At 39.3% G+C, this 23379-nt stretch overlaps 1 protein-coding gene across 1 annotated transcript in view; it reads right to left on the bottom strand.

Moving 5' to 3' along the window:
• CDC42 (cell division cycle 42) overlaps positions 1-23379 on the bottom strand; it is a 52987-nt gene that overhangs the window by 13578 nt on the left and 16030 nt on the right. Inside the window, exons 2-3 of the mRNA XM_042993773.1 lie at positions 7992-8146; positions 5600-5672 (exon numbers count right to left, since the gene is read on the bottom strand). Coding sequence (XP_042849707.1) covers positions 5600-5672; positions 7992-8096 — 178 coding nt within the window. The 5' untranslated portion in view covers positions 8097-8146. The remainder of the gene's footprint in view (positions 1-5599; positions 5673-7991; positions 8147-23379) is intronic.

Here is a 23379-nt window from a genome sequence, read left to right as displayed (position 1 = left end):
TGCACCGCGTCACATCTGTGTGCACCGTCGCCTCTCTGGCCAGACCTCCACAGCAAGGAACACACTTACGCTCCCACTTTGCAACCACCGTAGGAAAAATTGGTTCTGGCAAGAATTGTCAATCATTATTAAATCCAGAGAGAGGCTCTTTAATAAGACCAGAATATTCACATGGTTTTAAAGTGTCTTCTCACCAATTACCAACTACAAAAAGAAAAATTCTAAACATATGGTAGAAAAACTGGACACCTTGACCAAATGATCAAAATTACTTTTAACAAAAAAGTAATACTTTAGGACAGACACAACATTACTCATTTGGTATTCCAGCCAAAAATGCATATTCTGAATCCACTCGTAAGGAAATAGGCAAACTCAAACTGAGAAACATTATACAAAAGAACCGGCCTGTTTCCTTAAAAAATGCCGATGGCGTGAAGGGCTGAAGTTCCATACTAAAGGGCACTAAAGAAAGTAACCACTACATGCAACGTATGATGCTAGATCAGAACGTGCTATAAGGCCATTATTAGGCATTGACTATTAAAATTTTAAATGTTATATAGAATGTTACATTTCCTGAATTTGGTAAGTATACCATAAGAGAATATCCTTGCTCTTAAGAAATACGTACACTGAAGCATTGAAAAGCAAAAGGGCATGATGTATGCAACCTACTCTCAAATGGCTTAGAAATAAAAACGAGGGGCGCCTGGGTGGCTCAGCCGGTTAAACATCCGACTTCACTCGGTCATGATCTCATGGTTCATGAGTCTGAGACCCATGTCAGGTTCTGTGCTGAAAGCTCAGAACCCAGAGCCTGCTTCAGATTCTGTGTATCCCTTTCTCTCTGCTCCTCTCCCGCTCATGCTCTATCTCTCTCAAAAATAAATAAACATAAAAAAAAAAAGAAAGAAAAACATTATTCATAGAGGGAGAGAAAGTCACAAATCATTAAGAACTGCTGAAACCGGAAAGGTGTTTTTGCTACTAGCAACTTTTCTGTAAGTCTAAAATTGAACTAGGAAAAAAGTGACAAAGAAGAATGGGTGTCAAAATATAAAAATGTTTGACCAGGAAAAGACCTTAATATAAAATACTGTAAATGGATTGCAAACATAACAGAGAAACTAAACTGTGCTGTGATCTGCCACACAACAGACTACTGTGTCACCATGAGGACTATGACATACAAGTACAACATTGAGAGATGTCCCCATATTGTTGTAAGAGAAAAAGGAAGGTACAGAGAGGGAGAAAAAAATAATAGTATCCCTTTTCCTTATGTATAAGTACAATGACTATATAGGAAGAACTCTGCTTAGGACATACACTAAGACGTGACTGTCTCTGAATACAGATGCTTTTTCATTTTCTCCTTTTGTTTGTCTGTATTTTTATTATTTTTCCTATAATAAGTAAAACCTGCATCTTTGTAATAAAGAGTAAAATGTTAAATGCTGACACAGAAAGGAAATGACAGTGGGGTGAGGATTATTCAACATGGGAAGGAGCATACGATATAAACACGTTAAGTTAAAAAAAAGCTAAATATAGAACAAAATACACAACAGTACAACATGTGAAGAAAAAACAGGAGAAAACAACTGTGGGGGGAACTCATAAACAAGAATTTAGTGTTGTAACCACAGAGACAGAAATAAAAGCTGTGAGACAGAGAGAGAGAGCTCTCTTTTTTTTTTTTTTAAAGTAAAGCTCTACCCCAACCTGAGGCTTGAACTCACGACCCCAAGATCAAGAGTCGCACGCTCCACCAACTAAGCTGGCCAGGCGTCCCCCTATCTCTAACCTCAGATGGTATTAAATACATCTGTAAAAGGTGCACCCCAGTACCTCCCAAGCCCCTTATACATCACCCATTAGCTTTGTTTACAGACTCTGTATGAGAACTACAGTTCTCCTTTGTCACTTTGTGTTTCACACTTAGAGAATTGTAGCCAGAGGTGAGATAGGAATGCTATTAAAAAAACTGAGAACAGGGGCGCCTGGGTGGCTCAGTCGGTTAAGCGGCCGACTTCGGCTCAGGTCATGATCTCGCGGTCCGTGAGTTGGAGCCCCGCGTCGGGCTCTGTGCTGACAGCTCAGAGCCTGGAACCTGTTTCAGATTCTGTGTCTCCTTCTCTCTGACCCTCCCCTGTTCATGCTCTGTCTCTCTCTGTCTCAAAAAAATAAATAAACGTTAAAAAAAAAATTTTAATTGAGAACAAAATGACCAAAAGTCAGCAGATTAAATGTAATCGAACAGTTAAAGGAAGTCAAAGGGCATCTCATGGTGATCAAAACTTTAGAAGAAAGAAAACTAAGCTAATGGCATGACTAGAATCAGGAACAGGGACTCTAAGATTAAGGCCTCTGCAGAAGAATAGCAAGTCTCCTCTTAAGTGTGTCAAAGACAGAGACTCATTGTGGATGCCTACAACCCCAGGTCTCCAATGTCTGTCCAAACACACACACACACACACACACACACACTCACTCTCACTCTCTCTCTCTCTCTCTCTCTCTCTCTCTCTCTCCCCCTCTGTCTCTCTCTCTGGCTTAAAGTGACCTTAACAGTGAAGTTGGAAACCCACAACTTGCCTGGGATGGTAAAAATCATTTCCTTAGTGAATTTTTTTTAACCCCCAGAAAGACTCAGAATCTAATATAAAGATGAAATAAGTCAAATACTATTATTGTTAATTTTCACTTACATTTAGGAATAATCTATATTTAATACCCAGTGCCTACAGTATGTAAAATAATCTGCCATATTAAAGGACATGATAGGACACCTGGGTGGCTCACTCGGTTAAGTGTCTGACTCTGGATCTCAACTCAGGTCTTGATCTCAGGGTTGTGAGTTCAAGCCCCGTGCCGGGTTCCATGCTGGACATGCAGCCTAATTAAAAATAAAGAAAGAACATGATAGATTTGTTCTGATTCCTGTTTAAAGTGTATAATTGGTCTATAACTGGTCTTAACCTTGGGATTTTTTGGTTGAAAAATGTTGTTTATAAGGTTATAAATAATGCTGTTTATGGGATGCCTAAGTGGCTCAGTCTGTTAAGCGTCTGACTCTTGATTTCAGCTCAGGTCATGATCTCACAATCATGAGATCAAGCCTCACATGGCTTAAAGATTCTCTTTCCCTCTCCCCCTGTCCCTCCCCCACAGGCATGTGCACGCTCCCTGAGAGAGAGAGAGAGAGAGAGAGAGAGAGAGAGAGAGAGGAAGGAAGGAAGGAAGGAAGGAAGGAAGGAAGGAAGGAAGGAAGGGAGGGAGGGAGGGAGGGAGGGAGGGAGGGAGGGAAAGTGAGCTGTGATAAGCTAAAACATAAATACAGGAAATCACAAGTTATCAGGTTTATTGAAGTTATGTATGTAAAAACTTGGGAATGTTTCACTTGTCAGGTCAGGCAAATTAAACTGATTAAAAGATAGCTTAAAACTGGAACCCAAACATCCATCAACTTGTAAATTGATAACCAAATTGTGCTATATTCACAATATGGATACTATTCAGCCAATTAAAAAAAAAAACTGATACAGATAGATGAACCTCAAAAACATTATGCTAAGCAAAAGAAGTCAAACACAAAAGACTACATATTAGCCGAGTGACAGAAAGCAGATCTGTGGCTGCCTGGGGCCAGATCAAGAGGGGACTGACTGTTACAGAGCATAAGGAAATTTTGTAGGTGATGGACCTTGATTATGGTGGAGGTTACATAACTATACAGTCAGCAAAATTAATCAAACACTTAAAGTGACTGAATTCTATTGTATTATACTTCACTAAAGGTAAAAACAAAAAAAAAAATACTGATCTGAAATTTGAAAATAAAATTTTAAACTAATTTTCAACCCCAAGGAGCCAAAAATTATCTTTTTTCTGTGTGCATATTGCCACCAACGGCAACATAAACGGAAAATTTCCTCACCTATCATGAGATATGGGTCATTATTTTATTTTTTCTATTATTTCCAAGTTTCTTCCAGTATACCATTACTCATACAATTTTTAACTTGTAAACATTTTCAAGGTCTAAAACACCACAGAAAGCCACTGATCTCGAAACTGAACTGCTTACTACGGCGTCTCCATTTCATCCTCCCAACTAAATCTAGACAGTCCCTCAAAGTGAGCAGTACAAGATACTCCTTAAGAGGAGTAGGTCAGGGGCGCCTGGGTGGTGCAGTCGGTTAAGCGTCCGACTTCAGCCAGGTCACGATCTCGCGGTCCGTGAGTTCGAGCCCCGCGTCAGGCTCTGGGCTGATGGCTCGGAGCCTGGAGCATGTTTCCGATTCTGTGTCTCCCTCTCTCTCTGCCCCTCCCCCGTTCATGCTCTGTCTCGCTCTGTCCCAAAAATAAATAAAAAACGTTGAAAAAAAAATTTAAAAAAAAAAAGAGGAGTAGGTCAGCGGGCAGGCAGGGAGAGCGTAACTCAAAAAGCAAAGCACCGAGGGGCACCTGGGTGGCTCAGTCTGTTAAGTGTCTGCCTTAGGCTCAGGACATGATCTCACAGTTCCTGGGTTCGAGCCCTACATCGGGCTCTCTGCTGTCCGCACAGAGCCCACTTCGGATCCTCTGTCCCCTTCCCTGTCTGCCCCTCCCCCGCTTGCACACATGCTCTTTCTCTCAAAAATAAATAATTAAAACTTAAAAAAAAAAACAAAAAGCAAAGCACTCAGAATTCCTAAATATAAAAAGGTTACCTTTCTGAAATTTTTCTTTGGCTAACTAAGCTGATAACAACAGAGACTACAGAGACAGAAGTCAGAAATTAAGATGTGCAGCTACTGTTGAAACAAAGAGGAAACAGGAGCTCCTGTGTGGCTCAGTTGGTTAAGCATCTGATTCTTGATTTGGCTCAGGTCATGATCTCACAGTTTGTGAGATCGAGCCCTACATCAGGCTCCAAGCTGAGCGTGGAGCCTGCTTGGGATTCTTTCTCTCTCCCTCTCTCTCTCTGCCCCTGGCCTGCTTGTGCTCTCTCAAAATAAGCACATAAACGTAAAAAAAAAAAAAAAAAAAAAAAAAATTTAACATTAAAAAACACATGCAAAACATTTTAAAAATAAAATTAAAATAATAATTTAAAAAAAGAATAACACTGAGGACTTGGGTATACTAAAGAAAGAAAGCAATTTATTCCTTTAATTTAAAAAGGTAACCACGTCAATATCGTGAGCTACATATTGGCTCAACTTCAAAGTATTTTCAGATACAGTAAACAATAACAAGCTATCTCTATAAGAAGCTATCTTGTCTGCATATTATACAGACAAAAATCCTAAATATGCCTTCAAATTTCAGAGGCTGATAATACAGCTTGCCTAATGTACCCTGCTCTTGCCCTACTCTCTCTCTCCACACCATCCACCCAGGGAACTCCAAACTCCTATTTGCCATTCCAGGTCTGGGACTGTCCCTTGAATCAAGCATCAACCATCACAATATTCAATCCTGCTAACTGTTAACAAAAGATAAGTGGTTTGCTAATAAGCTAGTTTCCAAAAATGTCCACCAAAAAAGATAGACAACCAGCAACCGTTAATAGTTACAGACCAAAACATAAAAGACATCAAGTTTTCACCTGCAGTATCAAAAAGTCCAAGAGTATATGGCTCTCCACCAATCATAACTGTGACTGCATAGTTGTCAAAAACCTAAAAACACAAAAATACAACATTGTTAGTATGCAAGGGGATGGTCAAAACGGGACAGGACAACTCTTAAGTAAAGGCAGTATTTCCTTCCTGAGACTTCCCCTTCTCTTAGTCTATATAATTCTTAGGTAACCAATCTTGCCAACCAAACCCTTGCATGAACTAAATGGTTCTTGGAAAAAGTGACGGGATGTACTCTGGGATGTCTACTCTACCCCAGTAGCCTGGATTAAAAGTCACAGGAAGGCTAGAGGTGCCATAAAAACAGAGTCCTCTAGCTATACAAAACGATGCTGTTCAATTTGCTATTTTTGAGACAGTAAGTTTATAGTTTACCTTAATGTTTACTCCGATTTCTAAGAAATTCTTATAGACTATTTCATTTTGATCTAGAATTTAAATATCCTAGATCCATGATAATCTTTTTTCCTCTCAGGGTTCAAGACAAGAAGCACGTTGTTGTAAATAAGCCCATTAGAGAGAAATAAAGGTTCCCTCAAGGTCAAGGAAAATGTCCAAGAAAGGGCTAGCAGATTATTTGTTGAGACTTCATGAATAAAACTTATGTTACTGGGTACAAACCACATGACCTAAGAGATCTTCTGTGACTAGATGTTTTTATTTGCAAACAGACTGTACAACCCATGACAAACTCCGTATATACTAATATTGGTTGTACTAAATTATCTGTGAAAATGGGAGGTAATAGTGATAAATGGGAAAAGACCCAACACTAATTCATGGATTCCTCTGAATTGACAAATAAAAATCAATCTTTCCAACTAGAAGGATGTTACATTTTCAGATCACCCCTTCTTTTCTAACTCTTAACTTTCCAGTTCATGTCTTAATGGATTGTTGAAATGTAAAAAGGAGTGGAATCAAGGGCATAGGGGAGGTGGTAGTTAAAGGAAAGTTGGTTCTTGATAACAAGAACTAGGAAATATAATGAATGTGGTTAAGCTCTCCAACAACGCAGGTTATTTTTCTTAAGTCATACCTAACTCTCTTCCAGAGATCCAGAAACACATATATGAAAGCCCCTCTTAAATAGAACACTTCATGACCAAAGTCATAACAGACTCAGAAACTGTGTTTACAAGAAAATAACTTTAATGGACACTGGAACACCAAAATTCTGATAGCTGCCCTCATTCTGAAACAAGATGTATGTATCTCTGAAAGTCCCCTAAAAGTCTCCCTCAATCTCAGAATTTCTTTTACTTACCATGTCCCCAAATGGGCCAACCCCAAAGTATGATTTTTGTATTTAATTATACCTTCAAATTCTCCCATTCCAAGAAACCTAACATTTCTTCCTACAGCCTTGACCTACCTCAATCATTGTGTCTACCTCAGGACATTACAGATTGTCAATTCTATTAAACATAATTACCAAAACTTTAACCTGTATTCATTCACCCTCTTAACAATGCTCATGTCTCTCAAGATTAACCTGAAGTATTCAGACATTTTCTTCCCTTTTACTTCCAAACAAATCCCATATTAATCATGCATAGGTTCTTTATAACTCCTAAAATAGCTCACTTAACAGAAGTGGTCACTGCCAAGCCAGGCCAACCCTCGCTCACCCCCACCACTGAAGGAAAATCTGTGTTTAACATAATTATACCACTGGGTTGGGTCACCCAACCTGGGACAAACACTGGATCCCCAAACACATTCTTTCACAAGCATTACTCTAACTCTTCTCTCACGTCATGATCTTTATTATTCCCATTTTCCCTCTACTCTTCTAAGGAGCTGATAAAAAACATTTGTGGGAGAGGACCCCAAAGGCTTCTGTTAATGTCCTCATAACCAAAACAGTTCTCTGCCCTTAAATACCAGTTTGCAGCTCCATTATTGCTAAGCCAACAGCTCCGTGAGATTCTCTTCTATCCTCTAAGGAGAGTAAGTGGAGACACATACTTTCTCTGAAGTTACAAGACCCCAAAAAGCATCCCAGAAGACCTCCAAGCACTGACTACTCATTGGCCAAGTTATCAAAAAGAAAGTCACTTCATTCCAAGATACAGGGCATACTTCCCCAAACTGAGACCACCGCTCTTTAGAATCTTGTCTATTGGAGTTTTGCCTCCCAGAACTTCTTGCACACCCCTGTGTCACCTTTTCAGCATTTTCACTGATTTTTTTCAGCTATTAATTTTAAAGTGTATATAACATACCCATCAGAAGATCTTTAAAAACAGGGCACAAAGGCAGACAACAGAGAAATCTTGAGCACACACATAGTTTTCAAAAGATATCAAAAGAGATCGTATTTCACCAACAGATGATGGAAGCCTTTATACTTACAGTCGGTACATACTCCGATGGAAATTTATTTGTTGTGTAGGATATCAGGAGACAGGTTTTACCAACGGCACCATCGCCCACAACAACACACTTAATTGTCTGCATTGCTGAAACAGTTTCGTATCCACTTTAAATATTTCAAATTCAATGATGACCTACAAAAAAGAAGAAAAATATTTGTTTCATTTGTAGTTGTGTATTTTTTTTTCTTCAACTAGCAACAGGTTTGCTCATTCAGAGCAAGAAGAGAACCAGCACCCCAACTGCTATGGCCGAAAGAGCCTAAAAAGAGAAACAGTGACTAGCTCAAAATCACAGTAATAAGTAAGAGTCAAATTTCTAAGTCTCTGATCCCTTTGTTTTCCATATAAGTGGGGTTTTTTTAAAATCCAAAGTAGTATAAAGAGTAGCATATTTATTTCTATAATGAAAGAGAAGAGGCTATTTCAGAATGAATCCCACGTAGAGTGTGCCAACAAGTGTGATTGTGTGAAATTTTTCCTTCAGTTGTATGTGCACACAAATGCACGTACATGTGTGTGCATAAACATATGTGCCAGACTGCAATAGGAAATCACTGCTTTAAAGAATGGTCCGTTTATCCAACCTTAGAGCTATAACCAACGAGCTACAGAGTATCGCCACCAACCCCTTGTAAAAGAAGAGCAGAATGAGGAACTGAACAAAGATCACGATGATCCCCGGTCTCAGCACGTATTTTAACACCAGGTGGCCTAGTTACTAATTCAATATTCATGGCATGAAGAGGCCAAAACCTACACTTTTATAATGAAGAGTCCGATCACTCTACAGAATACTGACTTATAAACAGATATAATTCCTTTAGCTTCTCTTACTGTAGTCCTTTCTAAGAAGCTATCGATTACAAAAGTACCAAAGATTTATTATATTTCATCAATTCCGAGATGCTTGTTTTCACATTTAAACATCTCTAAAATCAGAACATGTCTTTACTGAAAGTTTCTTAAAATCACTGCCAGTCATTTTTTTCCCCACATTTTGACATCTAAGAAATTAGGATAAATGACATCTTAGAGTCAATGAAAACTTCTAAGTCTTTTTGGGAGAATAAAAAAGAAACTTCATGCCCTGTATACCTACATTTTAAGACAAAGTCCCATTTCAATTATAATCCTGAAGGGGATGCAATTTCTTGTTGGCTAGAGGTGCCACCTTACTAAACACAAAAACGTCAGAACCATCTAACTCTGGGTTGGATGCCATGCCTATGCAGTAAGCATCACAACTCTTGATCATGAGTTACAAATGCCTGTTAACATCTCTGTATACAAGGAGTAACTTACAGGAAATATACACTCTCCCATTCCTCATCAAAAACTTCCTGATTATATTTATCTTTATTTAACCTCCTTTTATCTTGTTCCTTCTCTTTTCCCTATAATGCACTAACGCAGTCATACTAGTACAGCATTACTAGTTAAAGATCTTAATCCCTAAACTAAATCAAGATTTACCAAAATAATCAAGCACATGGGAGTACTAATTACAGAGAATTACTCCTAAAGAATGTCTTTTACATAATAATAAAGCAGAGGAAATAGAAACAGCTATCATCTTATGGTTCCTGAATCCACCTCTGAAAAAAAGAATAATGTTCTGCTAAAAAAATAAGGTCTTCTGTAGAATTTCTTTTCAATTGACAGTGAAGGAAAGGTAAGCAGAGAGTTCTGTTCACTCTACAGACTATTTTCCAGGTGCCTACAAATATATTTCAAGTTCAGTTCTCAAATACCTTCTATTTCTCTTGACCATTATTACTGGGTGATCTTTTTTTTTTTTTTTTGAGAGAGAGAGAGAGAGAGAGAGAGTGTGTGTGTGTGTGTGTATTTGCATGCATGCACAAGCAGGGGGAAGGACAGAAAAGACAGGGAGCGAGACTCCCAAGCAGGCTCCACGCTCAACGTGGGGCTGGATCCCAAGACCTGAGCAGAAACCAGATGCTCAACCACTAGGCCACCCAGGTGCCCTCAGGAGATTTTTTTTTTTAATGTAGAGTTTAATCATAAACACTGGCAAAAAGTAATATTTGACCACTGTGGCAGAGACTTCTAGTGGTCTGCCAATTCTTCCTTTCTTCTTTAGTAATAGAATTTTTAATTAAGCACATGGTCCCCAGTAAAAAGACTACATTTCCTCAATTCCTCTGCAGCTCGAAGTGACCACTGTGATTAACGGGAGTGGAAATGACTGATGGATGCAACGTTCGAGACTAGCCCTAATACCAAGGGGCAGAGTCTCCCTGTTGCAGCCTGCAGGCTAGAATGCAGACATGATAATGAGGGCTGAAGCAGCCACGACGAACCACAAGACACAACTGAGATGTTAAGGATGAGTCACAAAATAGGAAGGGTCAGCCCTGGATTGCCTCCAGGACTTTTACACAAGAAAGGAAGAAACTTCTCTTTCATTAAGTCCCTAGTATTCTGAATTTCTCTGTGACAGCAGCAGAACTGATATCCTAATTACTATATTTCACAGACTCTAAGAAGCCAATGATTTTTAAATACATCCTAAATTTAGAGGCGTTAAATGTGGGAGAAAATGTCTCAGAATCACTAATTTAGTAATATCTAGATTTATCAAGTAACTTTACAGTAAAGCTGACCACTTTTGAGACTTTGTCTCAAAAACATCTAAGAAAACTGCTCCTTGTAAATTTTAATTGTGGTTGAAATCAAATGAATTGTCATCCCTAAATATGAAGCTCCTCATCTTCATTCAATAGCTGGCATTATCTTTTAAGACTTAAAACCCATACTAACAAACAAATACAAAATCAATAGGCCATTTATAAGCTTGAAACTTCTAGTGGAAGTTTCTTGAAGTTTTCATTAAGATTCCCTAGGGAGGGGCACTCAGTTGAGAATCATTATCTCGGTTCATGAGTCTGAGCCCCACCATCGGGGTCGCTGGTGTCCGCGCAGAGCCCGCTTTGGACCTCTATCTCCCTTCTCTCTCTCTGCCCCTCCCCCACCTGCGCACACCCCCTCTCTCTCAAAAATATACATACTTACATATATACATACATAAATTTCCCAGGGAATAAGAAAGAAGAAAGTGAGAACAAGAAGTTCCCATGATTAGAGCCATGAATATGACTGCCACATGAGCTAAATCACAACTATCACAAGCTGCGACGGAGAAGGTCGCAGCTGGTCTAAAACATTCCAAAGAAGAGCTTTCATTAGTAACTGCATTTAAAAAGAATTTAAATCTGATCTGCACTGAATTCCTTTTTTGTATTATAAATTAATTATTTTCACAGCAGCCCATCACAAATAGATTACACAATAGATTGGTTCTTTCTATGGCAACCTATTAAATGCAGCACCTTTCTCTGATACCAGCAAGAATAAGAAAATGTTAAAAATGAGTTCATGATGGCCACCAGAAAACTTTCAACTGTAAAGTAAAACATATGAATACAACACAATTTGTAGTACAAGAAATCTACAATGTAAGTATAGGAACAAAGGTAGCAATATTTCAAACAGGCTCATAAATCTCTCTGCATTAAACACAAATTCATGAAAACTAATAACAAATTTTTTTTTGAAGTTTATTTTGAGAGAGACAGCACACATGAGAGAGGGCGGGGAAGAGAGAGGAGAAAGAGAGAATGCCAAGCAGGGTCCACACGGCCAACATATAGGCTTGAACTCAAGGAACCATGAGATCATGCATGACCTGAGCTGAAACCAAGAGTTGGATGGATGCTTAACCAACTAAGTTACCCAGGTGCCCCTAAATGACAAATTTTCTGAGGGTGATCTTTAAGATTTTCCAATGGAAGGTAATGGATCCATATAACAGAGATGTGCTCTGCACAGAGTTTGGCTCAATCATTAAACAAACAGTACTACTTTGAGAACTTTTAGAAGTGTGTATTTTTGCCTGTCCCAGCAGGAGAAACAGGCAAGCCAACTGGGACCTTTGTGTGTCCTGCCTAAAAAGCTAGAAGGAATATCCAAAATACATAAACTATAAATAACTATAAACTATACACTATATATATACTATAAACTATTTTTATAAACTATAAAATACATAGACACATACATAATAATAATTTTCTTAACTTTGAAGTCACAAAAACCCTGGGTTTTAATCTCTGCTCTGCGCTTACTAGTGACCTGGGCAAGGTTCTTAATCTCTTTTGACTCAATGTTCTCATTTGTAAAACAGAACTCATTATGTCAACACCTTGCACAGTTGTTATGCAGATTAAAGAACATAAAAGGACCTCACAGCACATACTCAAAATACATGAGTTCATCTACCAAGTGCACTGGTTAAATCAATCCTACTTCACACCTGTTTTCATCCAATGGGTCAAAACTTACACTGTACTTTCTTCTCTCTTTAGCGATTACCTAATGAAAACTCTTCACACTTTGCACCCAGCAGGTACACCAAAAAACAGGTTAAAATGAACTGAATATACTTGCTACTTAGCTAATGACACACACACAAAAATTAAATGAGAAATCCACCCAAATGTTTCTTATTCACCTGAAGACTTCTGTATCATTTTTCTGTATTTCCTGTATCTTATTTCTATATTTTACAGAGTGGTTCCTAAAAATCAAGTTCTTTAACAGGTATTAACAAAATTATTTAGGTACAAGAACAGACCTGATCACTATTGTGAATTGCCGAATAAAAAAATTTTTTTTTTTTTTTAGTTTACAAACCATCACTGTGTACATGTTTGAATTTAGTCTCTAAACTAGCAATTCCAAAATTAGCAGACCACCAGAATTACCTGGAATGGATTAACAATTCAGATTCTTGGACCCTCACTCCACATCTAATAACTCAGAACTCAATACTCCCTATGTAATTCCAATGTACAATGAAGTTTGAGAACTACTATCTTGTATGATAGCAAGATGAGGAATAGCAGTAACACAAGAATCTAAGCTAAGATAAACATTACTGGCATTTTAGGTCACCTAGAAGTGAATTTCTTAAAGTAGGACGGGGACACCTGGGTGGCTCAGTCGCTTAAGCATCTGACATCAGCTTAGGTCAGATCATGATCTCATGGTTTGTGAGTTCGAGCCCCGCATTGGGATCTGTGCTGACGGGTCAGAGCCTGGAGCCTGCTTCAGAATATGTGTCTCCCTCTCTTTACTCCCATCCCTCGCTCTCTCTCTGTCTCAAAAATAAACGTTTTAGGGGCACCTGGATGGCTCAGTCGGTTAAGTATTCGACTTCGGCTCAGGTCATGGTCTCATGGTTTGTGAGTTCGAGCCCCATGTTGGACTCTGTGCTGACAGCTCAGAGCCTGGAGCCTGTTTCCGACTCTGTGTCTCTCTCAATCTCTGCCCCTCCCCCGCTCATGCTCTGTCTCTGTCTCTCTCTCAAAAAATAAACATTAAGAAAATAAATAAATAAACGTTTTAAAAAAATGTTTAAGTAGAATAAAAATTACCAACATGAATTAACTGTATCAAACAGGCATTTTACATATTTAGTAATAAAAAACTCACATTAGATATTGAAAGATCATGAACCAAGATAGTTCAGAGGTGCTTCCAATTACTGCTTCAATCTAAAAAGTCTTCTCAAATAATAATGATAGGAGCAAACACTTATATATATAGCACTTACTATGTGCTATATACTGTTCTAAACACATTACACATTTTTGTACATTTCATCCTCCCAACAACCCTATGAGGTATGTACTATATTATCCCCATTTTGCAGGTAAGAAAAGTGAGTCTCAGTAAAGGGAAGTAGGCCAAGATTTCTCAGCCAGTAAATGGCAGAACTGGAATTTAAACCCAAACAGTATGACTGCCAAGTCCCTGCTCCAAGTCCCTCTCCTGAGAAATGACAGTGTTTTAAAAACAAACATGATCACTGCAAATGCAGTGGCAAGAATATACCTCTGATAGTTGCCAACACTGGGAAGAGGAAGGGAGAGGAGGAACCAAGAAACAGGAATTCAGTTCACTTCCTATTTCTTTACCCTACAGACAACTACTGAATTTTACTGGGGAGAATCAGTAAGATTTTGCTCTTCCCCTTTCTATATACCCATAAATCTTCCATTTCTTAGGCTTTCTGACCTAAGCTCAGCAATCTGCTGGAAAATGGTTATGGGTCCCCTGTTGAAAGCACTGGATCAAGAGTCACCCTGGCTCTACCACTCCAGCTATGTGACCATAGGCGGGTTATTTAACTTCTCTGTGGCTATTTTCCCTTACCTAAAAATGAAAACAGTTAGAAGACCTTCTTCACAGGGTACATTGACTGAATAAGATAATACATGTAAAGAATTTAGAACAGTGCCTGGCATACAGTAAATGTTTACTAAATGTTAACTATTACTCTTGAATGATTAAAGGCACCTTTAAATCAATATAAATTTTAAAAGAGCAACAATTCCAACCTGCTTAGGAGCATATAATTTATTTTTATTTCCAAAGTAATTACAGTACTCATTGTTCTTACTACAAATGCAGTCAAATTTAGAGCTATACTGCAAAAGCGGTCACTTTAATGAGTAAAGTTGCAATTTAATTCAGACTATTCTACAAAGCATTTGACATGTATTACTAATAATTTCATTTATTAAAATGTCAGGGTGGTGCCTAGGTGACTCAGTCGGTTAAGTGTCCAACTTCGGCTCAGATCATGATCTCACGGTTTGTGGGTTCAAGCCCCACACGTCGGGCTCTGTCCTGACAGCTAGGAGTCTGAAGCCTGCTTCGGATTCTATGTCTCCCTCTCTCTGCCCCAATCCCACTCACGTTCTCCCTCTCTTCCCTCCCACTCTCTCTCTCGAAAATGAATTAAAAAAAGTTTAATATAATAATAATCATAAAATAGAATGTCAGCAGATGACCCAGAGATGGGGAAGGAGCAAGCAACCAGGGAAAAGACTTTGGCTTTGCAGTACATACAACGCCAGCTTCAACGACATAGAAATAACTAGGTCAGACAATGTCTGTATATCCTATGTTAGCTTCCTTTTTAAAAGTATCAACTCACTATAACAGCAAAGAGGCTATGCGGTACCAATTACTGTTTTGCTATCCGGAGTGGCCAGAAAAGTTATTTTGCATCTTAAACACTCTACCTCTTTAATACTGAAGTTCAATCATATCAGCACTTAAAACTGGGGCTGGGCATAAAAAGTGATTCTGCCAGGGGTAACTGGGTGGCTCAGTCAGTTAAGCATCCAGCGTCAGCTCAGGTCATGATCTCACACTCCGTGAGTTCAAGCCCCCGCATGTCCAGCTCTGTGCTGACAGCTCAGAGCCTGGAGCCCGCTTCGGATTCTGTGTCTCCCTCTCTGTCTCTGCCCCTCCCCTGCTCATGCTCTGTCTCTCAAAATTGAAAATATTAAAACAAAATTTTTTTTAATGTTTTTATTTATTTTTGAGACAGAGAGAGACAGAGCATGAGCAGGGGAGGGGCAGAGACAGAGAGGGAGACACAGAATCCGAAGCGGGCTCCAGGCTCTGAGCTGTCAGCACAGAGCCCGACGCGGGGCTCGAACTCACGGAGTGTGAGATCATGACCTGAGCTGACGTCGGACGCTAAACCGACTGAGCCACCCAGGCGCCCCTAAAAATATTTTTTTAAGGTATTGTGCCAATCCTAAGAAAACTAAATTGTGAAATAAGGTGTATCTTCTACATTCCTTCCCAGGACCCACTGTTCATCTGACAGTGACACTAACACCCAGATGCTTTGGAGGTCCAATTCCCTCTTGAGAATCTCAGGACTATAACCCCTTTAAGTTTTCTGGAGTCCTTGAGCTCTAAATTTAAAGAAGTTATGGAATCCTCTCTGTAGTATCATCATTGGCTGGTTGCCCAGCTGAACTCCATCAGGCAATCCAATCCCAGGGAAAAGATCTGTATGGGGGAAGGCTCCTGGCTAGAGAAGCCCCGCGCCCTGTGGTTCATTCTAGGCACAAAGCACAAAATAGTTGCACGAAAAGATCTGAAGAGTAAGTCTTGCAAAAATGAGTATTCTCAGTCAGATTAGAAAACTATGTCAAATATTAACAGTAAACAAAGTGAATGAAAAGCAAGTAAAAAATAAATAAATAAATAAAATAAGTCAAGTAAAAATTTTCGGTAATTTCACTGTGGTAAAAATAAGTATTTGGTCTTTCTCCTGGGTTCCTGGTACACAGCTCCTAAAACCCCTGGAATTTCCTAGATGACAGGAGTGTCTTTTATCTTTCATAATGACTCCTTCCAATCACACAAGAGTTTATGCTAATATAATTGAGGGCCACATCAGTTATAGTAGCATATGCAAAGCGTAATCTTTAAAACATCTGCCCACATGATTAAGTAATCCAAGGGACTCAAAACTACAAAGATGGATCCTATCCCATGCATTCACATGTATAAAGGTGTTCTAACGTATCACTTTGGTTTTGAGTCAGACCAAAAAGGATATAACTGACCGTATATGTTGAATTAAAAATACAGTATTGTTTAGAAAGTCCTACTCAAAATCCTATTACACCTCCATCATAATTACCTTTCTCGCCCAAAACAATACACTGTTTTTAAACCTTGAAATAGGGGCGCCTGGGTGGCTCACTCGGATGAGCTTCCGACGTCGGCTCAGGTCATATCTCACGGTTCGTGACTTCGAGCCCCGCATCGGGCTCTGTGCTGACAGCTCAGAGCCTGGAGCCTGCTTCCGATTCTGTGTCCCCCTCTCTCTCTGCCCCACCCCTGCTTGTGCTCTGTCTCTCTCTGTCTTTCAAAAAAGAATAAACTTAAAAAAAATTTTTTAAATAAATAAAAAAATAAAATAAACCTTGAAATAAATGTTAAGCTCGAAATGAAACTTAAGAGAGCTCAATTATATGAGTGCACCCAATATTACATAAAAGCAAAATAAATAATTTTATTTAGGATTGAAATACCCTTTCATGAACTAACTTAACCCCATCATTTTGCAGATATTCTGGCCTAAAAGCAAAGGACTTACCCCAACGCCAGATTGTTAACACCCACGTATCTTGATATTCTTTTCCTGATATTCTTTGGACTTCAGGCAAATAAAGAACAAACCACATAAAAACAGTTCTTTTCGAACTTTAAAATTTGTTTTCAGAGTCCTCAGTAAACAGCAAATAATCTCACAAAACTTTGGCATTCAAAAAGTCAAAGTAATACAGCTACTGCTCAAAATCATTTGCCCTCATAAAAATCCCAAAGAAGCTTAATATGATCAGCAGTTTGTCTCAGTTCTCATTAAGTGTATCCATTCCAATTTGAATTAGAATTCTGTAAAATATCTTTCAACTACTAAAAAGCAGACAACCTTGTATTGGAAAAGACAGTCCCCCATGGGTCTCTCGTGCTCCTATACATCTTACTGGGTATGCTAAAAATGCAAGGTCCTGACCACCCCACCCAGGCCATGCTGTAGGGTTATGTTAGCAGCAAAAGACCTTGAAGAATTACAGTAATGTCTCCCTCTAAGACAAAGAGTAGGCTTACCTCCTACTTGTTATTAAATAGCGGGTTCCCTAGGCTCAATGCTCCTCAGATGTGACACAAACCCCTTGCATCCCCCACATGGAAGTCTTAGGGGCACAGGGAAGCAACACAGACATTGATCTGCTGCCGGCTGTGCCTTTACTATATATAAACGCTTTGTCTCTGACCCAGGAATCTCCTGTCTTCTGCCAGCATCCATAAAACAATACTGGGCTAACATATTAACATGTAAGGAAAGTAAGATAAAGTCCCAGACTTTGTTTACTTGATTGACCGAGCTTTGTGAGATATAACCATTTTGTTGTGAATTTCAGTTTTTGTATGTAAACAGCTTAGTTTCTTAGACTAATTACTAGAGTAGGGATGAAGTAAGAATGTGCGGTCTTAAATATGTTATTACTCAAAATTTTTCCTTATTGAAAATCCTCCTGAAACAATTTTAAAGATTTTTTTCCACCTTCTCCTCCTCACTCCCAAGCCAGCTAGCTAGCACATCTCTAGAAATTGGTTGTTTTAGTTCATTTATGGTTCCGTCTTCTAGGTGTCTATTCTAACAGGAAGAAATTAGTGAAGGCCAGAATCCTACCATAAAGAAAGGTGGTAAGCAACATGACTCCCCACGGCGAGCATGTAAAAATGAGAGAAATTATGTATTATTAATTTCTTCTGCTTTAAAGTACTAAGGCTAATAAAAATCTTAACTTTTCAAAACATATTTTGTTCTATCCTTGAAAAGCTGTAGGTAACCTTATTCCCCCCCCCCAAAAATTCTACTTATTTACCCCTAGAATTAAATCATAGCAGAAATTTAAAGGACAAGGTCTCCATGGTATGTGTCCAAGAGCCTTGTTGTTGCTTTTCTCTTGCTGATTTTTGAGACTGGTGAAATTCGTAGATATTTTACCAAAAGACAGTCAAAGAAATCAGAGAAGGAGGCCCAGGCAGAATGTAAGTGATAACAGCACTGCTACGGCTTTTGTACGTTTCAGATGCTGCATAAAACAAAAATATCTTTGGGTTTTTGACAAATACATAAGAGCATCTTGAGTTCTACATAGTTCTCTCACACAGAATGGCTGCAAAACTCCTAATATCTCCAGCTTTCAATTAAATACATTATTAACACACTCATTAAAGCGAATTATTCAAATTCCTCCATTTTCTGCTGCTTAATGAAAAAAACTGATACATGTGAAATCACAAAGTACATGAGAGAGAAGGGGGGTATCAAACTAAGGTTCCATGGGTCCTCAAATGATAAAAAAGAAGCAACTGTCGGGGAAAAGTGCTAGCAGGCAGCACTCAAAGTCAAAGACTGCAAGTCTGTGTGGTTAACAGATATTTTCAACAGTGCTACAAGTGTGTTGTATCAGCTTCATTTCTGAAAATGACTTCATTCCAAAATGTCTGACCCGATAAGAATGTCAAGTCCTTACTTTTACTATAATGTTGAGTTTTCCTTCCTCAAATTGGCAAAAACAAAGGGATACTAGCCACAGTCATCCTTGTATACTGCACTTGGGACCAAAAAAATAACATTTAAAAATCCCATTAGTAAACAGTTAAATAAGATACGTAATTTTTAAATTTAACATTTCAAATAATTCGGTAAAACTGAAGAGTATGTAATAATGTATGAGTATTATTTTTTTTTTTTTTTTGAGGGAGAGACACAAAGCAGAGGAAAGGGACCGAGAGAAACAGGATCTTAAGGAGAGGGACAAAGAGAAGGAGAGAGAGAGAGAATCTTTTTTTTTTAAGTTCATTTATTTATTTTTGAGAAAGAGAGAGAGAGAGAGAGAGACAGAATGAGCGGGGGAGAGGCAGAGAAAGAGAGAGGGAGAGAGAGAATCCCAAGCAGGCTCCATGCTGTCAGCACGGAGCCCAATGCAGGGCTTGAACTCATAAACCATGAGATCATGACCTGAACCGAAACCAAGAGTCGGGCACTTAACCGACTGAGCCACCCAGGCACCGGGAGAGAGCGAATCTTAAACAGGTTCCACACTCAGTGTGACTCAGGGCTCGATCCCACAGCCCCAAGATCATGACCTGAACCGAAATCAAGAGTCAGCCACTCAACCCAGTGAGCCATCCAGGCACCCCAAGAGTATTCTCTCAGTTAGAAGAGAATAGAAATTGCAATAAGATTTTCCCTCAAAATAGTCAAAACTTGTCAATTTGGCGGGGGTGCGGGGGACATCCAAAATTTCTTCTCCAACAAGACAGACAGCATCAGCAGGTAAAACTACAGGGCTTTCTCCAGAGATCGAATGTTCACAGGGTACTATCTGCTCCACAGTGAGAAAGTCTCCGGCATGTTCTCCGGAACAGCAGCCACTTCACAGCGTAAACAGGCACCAGTAGCGTTGTGCTCAACTTGACTCCGAGAGGAAAGGCACAACTTGGCGAAAAAATAATTTTTGGATCTTAAAGTCAGGTGCAAGAACACAAACTTTTTTTTTTAATGTTTATTTCTGAGAGAGAGAGAGAGAGAGAGAGAGAGAGAACGAGCAAGGGAGGGGCAGAGAGAGAGAGGGACAGAGGATCCGAAGCAGGCTCTGCACTGACAGCAGAGAGCCAGACGCGGGGCTCCAACTTACAAATCGTGAGATCATGATCTGAGCCGAAACTGGACACTTAACTGAGCCACACTCAGGTGCCCCCAAACTTACTTGAAAGGTGATTTTATATTTCTTCTTCAAATTTTTATTTAAATTCTAGTCAATTAACATACAATGCACAACACCCAGTGCTCATCACAAGTGTCCTCCTTCATCTCCATCACCCATCTAGCCCATTCCCCACCCACGGCCCCTCCATCAACCCTCAGTTTGTCCTCCATCGTTAAGGGTCTCTTACAGTTTGTTTCCCTCTCTCTTGTTCATCCCTCCCATATGTTCATCTGTTTTGTTTTTTAAATTCCACATATGAGTGAAATCATATGGTATGTCTTTCTCTGACTCATTTCGCTTAGTTGATAAGTCTTGATCTACTTTTCCACATAGGAAGTGACTTCTCCACTCAGAAAGTAAGGTTCAAGGGGCGCCTGGATGGCTCAGTCGGTTAAGCATCCGACCTCAGCTCAGGTCATGATCTCGCGGTTCGTGAGTTCGAGCCCCACATCAGGCTCTGTGCCAGACAGCTCAGAGCCTGGAGCCTGCTTTGGATTCTGTGTCTCCCTCTCTCTCTCTCTCTCTCTCTCTCTCTCTCTCTCTGCCCTTCCCCTGCCTGCACTGTCTCTCTCTCTCTCAAGAATAAATAATTTTTTTAACTTAGAAATTAAGGTTCAAGACTTGTAAATTTATTCATTCATTCAATAAACCTTTATTAAGCACCTAATATGTGCCAGCATTGTCCTATACATAGCCATATCCCCCCTGTGCCTGGAACAAAGTTCATGTCCTCTTGGGGCAAAATCCTAAGTGAAGTATCCATACAATAAACAAATAAGTAACACATACACCCCCCCCCTCAAAACACACACAACCTTCCTTTTGTAACATTACTGACACCCTCATATGCAATTTTCCCATTCTGATGTCTTAATTGAGGGCAATATTAATTCTTTCCTCTTAATGAAGAAAAGACAAGGAGATATTAAACACATTCAAAGTTCCCCTCAGTTGCATGCAAAAGAGATAACTAAGGACACCTAGCTGGCTTAGTATGCAGAACACGACACTCTTGATCTCAAGGTTGTGAGTTCGAGCCCCACATTGGGTATAGAGATTACTTGAAAATAAAAACAAGAAAGAAAAAAGAAAAGCAAAGAAAAGAACAAGAAAGAGAGAGGGGGGAGGGAGGATTGATAACTAAAGATAAGGGCATTCTGCTTATCCCCAAGTCTCAAATCTGAATCTGCTACAGCTCTGAGGTCTAGACAACCTGGGGAAAAACAGGACCAAAATTGTTCAACTAGCTTCTATGCATCTTATTCTGCCCTAATTGCCAATTCCTGTTACTATTTAAAGTATCCAATACGGGAGGGGGAGACGCGAGGGACCGAGGGTGGCTCAGTTGGTTGAGCGTCTGACTCCTGATTTCGACTCAGGTCATGATCCCAGAATCGTGCGATTGAGCCCCGCGTCCAGCTCTGTGCTGAATGTGGAGCCTGCCTGGGATTCTCTCTCTCTCTCCCTCTGCTCTCCCCCACCTGGCTTGCTCTCCCTCTGTCTAAAAAATAAAAATAAACAAAATAAAATAAAATAAAAATAAACTAAGTATCCAATATGGTTTGGTACTTATTTCAAAGCCTAAGCCTTTATTCGTATCACCTCTCCACCAAAAGCTAGATGTCTGGCCTTACAACTCATCCTATTTCTATCCTAACTTTCCACCCCCGGATTCCTACCTTATCTGAGACACCTTCCCTAACTATTCAAACTATCAAAAACTGCCCCCACTCTCTGAACCTCCATGGCAAAGCCCTTCTTAGTTCTTAGTTCTCTGCTCTAATGACACAGGCTCCTTCTTTCTATTCCTCCAAGATGCCTTGTCCTTCCCGCAGGTCTCTATACTTGCTAGTACTGCCCCTCCTGCTCTTAAAGCTGCTGACTTCTTCAGATCTCAGCTCAAATAATCCTCTGCTCAGAAAACCCTCCCCTGAGCACACTATCCATAGCAATACCCAGCTTCCAACCTCCTTACTTCTCTCAAGTTACCCTGTTTATTTCCTTTATAGTATGGTCATAAGCTATAATTATCTTGTTTGTTTTAATGCAGTAAAGGAGATATAAAAAATAAGGAAATCTCTCTAAAGGCAGGGACTCTGCTTGCTGCATTGCCAGAAAACAATTCAACACTGAGCACACACCAGGCCCTCACTGAACAAATAAATCACACAACTGAGTACTTGATCATGCTGGCTTTATTCACGCGTGCTTATTCTAATAGATCTTAAGCTCTCTGAAAAACTAGGCTTATACTTCTTTACCGCCTTCCCAAGGTGCCTAATGCAGTATCAAGCATATATGAAGGGCAAGAAAAAAATAAAATTAAAAAAAAAACTTTTTAAAAGCCTTGCTAACTAAAGTTAATAATATGAAAAAGGCATGGGATTTTTAAAGACAGACAAATATGGGTTCAAATCTTAGCTCCACTTCAATGTGTGTGACCCCAGCAAGTTACTTCACTTCTACACCTTAAGTTTCTCATCTACACAAGAACATCTAACTTACAAAATTGCTAGAAAGAGAGATGACATCTAAAAAGCAACTAACCTATCGCCTGGCACAGAATAAACACCTAATATGGCATTCTCATCCCCAATTAAAACTTCCAAAAATCAAAATGGCCCTAAGATAAAGATCAGAACTACTACCGTTAAAATGAAAGCATCTAAACACTATAATAAATTCAAAAAAATCTTCGCTTCTACCTGACGGACTTATTTGCTAAAGTTAATCCTTTCTAAAATCCCCACACTCTGATCTCAAAGAACAGTTTAAGCTAAATGTCCTATTTGTAGTCAGAGGATTCAGAATATTACAGAAAGGGTTATAATCCACCTCTGTTTTAAGAGATAAATTAACATAACTGAAGTATGCAATTATTTATCGGGTCTCTAATATGCCCAAGGAAGACAACATAAGCACAGAAGTCAAGCACAGAAGCGTTCTAGTCAAGCAGTCCCATACTGATATCCCCATTCTTGTGCAACTTTGGGCAAGCTAGTCAACCTCTTTTAGACTTTGTCTCTCCATCAATAACACAGAAATAGTATTGACGTAGGTTGTAAGAATTAACGGAGTTACTCCTCTGTTCAGCACTTAACACTCAAATATGAGCTCTTTTTAATCGCTGTAAAGTAACCCAGATAATCGATTAATTTAGAATCTGATTATCTAGACAAT

Source organism: Panthera tigris, chromosome C1 (genome assembly GCF_018350195.1).
Source record: "Panthera tigris isolate Pti1 chromosome C1, P.tigris_Pti1_mat1.1, whole genome shotgun sequence".
Classification (NCBI taxonomy): domain Eukaryota; kingdom Metazoa; phylum Chordata; class Mammalia; order Carnivora; family Felidae; genus Panthera; species Panthera tigris.
This window is presented reverse-complemented; position numbering and strand designations above follow the sequence as displayed.